The following is a 3,568-nucleotide window of genomic DNA, read 5'->3' on the forward strand; positions in this document are numbered from 1 at the left end:
CCCATCATGCGCCAAGCTGCCAACACCTACACTCCCACCAACGTTGGTTCGCTAGTCATGTTTGACCATCGTTAATTATTCGAAATGCAAACTCTTTACCTAAGAATTAGCTAGTTTAGCGGTGAAAGTCAGATTGTATTATAGCATACGACACTACAAAAAGAGCAGGAATTGAAGTCTACGCATTCATATGTATAATGGAAATTACATACTAACAACACATGTTATATTAGACACACACAATACTTACATTCCCAGTTTTCTTTTATTTAGATAATCTTCCTCTGATAACCATAAAACCAGTACAATGGAAATGCTCCGGCAGATGATGCATACCCGTTTTTTATATATCAGATAATCTCGATATTTCCCTTCATCTTCTTCATCATTTTCCTGGAGCAAATGACATAAAATATCACTAGTCACTGTATAAATTATTTATTTAGTATATTTTTTTGAATTATTTCCGTCCTCAATAAAAACATCACAAGTGTCATTAAAAATATAAGTCTGATATAATTTGTAAGGTTAATAAGTACAAATGCAACGACATAATCAAATGAAAACCACAAAAAAATTAAAAATCATGAGATCCATTATGTTGTTATTGTGGAACAATGCATGTGAATATACAGTGTCGTTTCACAATGTGAAACGAAAGATACTAAAAACAAACAGATCATGAAACTAACACGGTATTTTCATGTGCTATTTTACAATGTGAAAGAACACATTAAAACAGTAGTTTTCAACTTTTTCATGATTCTCAAGGAGTGTTTGGGATTGGCTATAAAAATAACTTATTGACTTATTCCGATGTGACATTGATAATAAGCACTTTTGAATGTTTTGGATAAACAATTTATACCGGTGCTAAGCGGTAATAAGAAGTTTTTGAAGAAGTTAAACCCTTTTGACTTATAATAAGTTGATAAGTGCTTTTGTAGAAAAGCTTAATTCGTTTCAAATAATCAATCCCAAACACCCACAAGTCGGATTATATAATCATAGTTAAATGAATAAAAATATTGAAGGGAAATTAATTCTTTGGAGAATATGATTTGAATCTTTTGTTTGAGATGAAAATGTGATGGAAGCTTGTTACCATGATTAGGAATTTGACAGGGAATCTAGCTTTGTTGCTGATCTTCATAATGCAAGATTGAAGTTCCAGAAAATCGATAGTTTTTCGACAAAAGATTACGATTTTCCTCCTCTTGAAGATGATTTTCTTGCTGAAAATCGAATCCCAAGAACGATTCGTCATCTACAAATTCATTGTTGAATGTTTGAATCGTTGCAGGAGAACTGGACTGAAGGGGTTCCCTATCAACAACTGCAAAGCCATCTCCCGGTTTGTAACTCGGATTCCATGTGAAATCCATTGGGATAATAAGTTCTTCGATTGGGTTTTCATGGCGTTTGTTTCTTGAACTGATAAACTCCAATGGGTAGTTGTTGAAACTTCCGATTTGGTTGTGAGTTGAAACCTGCTGGTTCCGCTCACCAGATGTTCGATGAAATGCCGCAGAGGTATTGAGAAAAGTTGTAAGCAAGTCATGATCATGGTGCCCATTATTGAGTGCATCAATAGCAGTTTTCGCTTCTTTCATGAGCCAATCAATGGCTTTGCTGGGCCGATCATAGCCAAGACGATCTTGCACGTCGTAAAACTGGATTGCGGTGTCAGCTGCTAGCCGAACACGCCGATCCCTTAGACCCTTTGAGGTGCAGACTTTGCTGTGTCGGTCTTTTCGTCCGAGGGATCGAACGATTCGACCACCTTCGACTTCTATGATCTCTCCTTGTTGTGCTCTATTTTGCCTCATTCTCATTGGTAATCAAGTGACTAAACTTTACGCTCTGTGCATACTGTATTCATTATGAATAGAGCCTTTTCTCTTGTGTGACATACTCCATATGTCTGTGTTTTCTGTGTGTGATGTAGGTTTAGATGGTACTGTAAGTTTGATAATGGCAGCATGCATATATGACAGTGTTACATCATTGGTCTATACCATTTTTCTTTATTCTTTCTATTCTTTATGTACATTGTATTTAACCACAACGGTAGTGGCGTAGTGATTGAGGTCCTGGGGATATGGTAGAATATCGCATCTACACAGGGTTCAATTCCAACAATTGTGGCCACCGAGTTTATCAGGTTGATTTCTTGTAATCACAATTTGTCGGGATTAGTTCAGACATGGCCTGAGACACGCTTCCGAAAAAATATTTATGCACTTCTTTTAGGCAGAGAAAAAGTTTGCATTCATCTTACATCTTGTTGGAGTATATGAAACCTTATTAGATGACAGGCTGTTCACCAATCTCGCCTTACAGGTCCATGATGTTGACCTGGTGATAAGCTAAGGGAGGGACTTTTACTCGGGCAGTGATTATTGTTGACCAAAACCATATTCTTATCCGGTTAGCGTTTATCTAATTTGTGTTGGTAAATGATTCATGAGTATAGTTGATACCGGACTCCAACACAGTCTCTCCAATGAAAAGCTAGACGGGCACAAATTGTCTTTCAGTGTCGAGGGGGCTAGACAGATGAGTGGCTAGACGAGTACAAATTGCATAGAGTGTGGAGTCCGTGGAGTGGTAGACCTTGGCTGTGATATCATGTGAGAATATGCAGAACCTCATTAGATTACTTTTCAAAAGAGTCATTTATGAAGAACAAAAGTTCCAACATTATATGGAAGAGAAATGGTCAAAGTCTACTAACACAAGACTTCAAAACATTCCCCTGACCCAATCTTTACATGGGTATATTAAGTTCAAGGTCGACTTAACCATTATGCCATTGAGGCCGTTTAATCATATAAGGCTTAAGGTTGGGTTTCGATGAGAAGTGAAGTTATGGTGAGAATCGTAAGAAGAGATCTCCACCTTTAGATCAATCATAATTGAATGTCAACATTAATGAGGTAATTCTCTTCTTTTTGTGTAATTCATGGATAGACATGAGATTAAAAGTGATCAAAAGTTCAGATCTTTTCCAACGCTTTTCACCATAACTTAAAACTTCAGGTTTTAGGTTTTTCGTATCATTAAATTACATTTTATTTTTCATATGTAATATGTTTTTATTTATTTTTAAGGATTTTTAATATTGTTAATTGTTGTGGATTACTGTTAGTGTTATTTTATCTATTTTAATATAATTTTAAAACAAAATATGTCTAATAAAAAATATGAATCTGATATAAGAAAATACTTAAAAGAAAAAAAAAACCCACTAAGTCTAAGGGGTTGTTTAACAGTTGCTGAATGGTTTGTTGTAGAATAATTAAGTTGTCAGAATGATTAAGAGACTCTCATGATATAGTGCAAAATGAAATATAATTATTTGGTAATTATTTACAACGAAATTAGGGCGCTGAATGGTTAAGGGAGGCCCCTGATACAAACTCATTCAGAGGGTTTTACAACTATTAAGAGACAAACTTTTTTTTGCAAACATGATTCATCTCTTAACGATTCAGATGTTGCCTCTTAATAGAACTATTAAGAGGTAAAACAAACAACCCTTAAATTGATGCTTACATGAGTTAAC

General features: G+C 35.3%; 1 protein-coding gene across 1 annotated transcript; it reads right to left on the reverse strand.

Moving 5' to 3' along the window:
* Nucleotides 1-253: 253 nt before the first annotated feature.
* LOC112526960 lies at nt 254-1,991 on the reverse strand. Its single transcript, XM_025137414.1, has 2 exons — nt 1,106-1,991; nt 254-393 (listed from the first exon to the last, which is right to left on the reverse strand). The coding sequence occupies exon 1, from the start codon at nt 1,833-1,835 to the stop codon at nt 1,131-1,133; it is 705 nt and encodes a 234-aa protein (XP_024993182.1). The 5' UTR covers nt 1,836-1,991; the 3' UTR covers nt 254-393; nt 1,106-1,130.
* Nucleotides 1,992-3,568: the final 1,577 nt, after the last annotated feature.

Source organism: Cynara cardunculus (assembly GCF_001531365.2).
Source record: "Cynara cardunculus var. scolymus isolate 2C chromosome LG 14, CcrdV1, whole genome shotgun sequence".
NCBI lineage: Eukaryota > Viridiplantae > Streptophyta > Magnoliopsida > Asterales > Asteraceae > Cynara > Cynara cardunculus.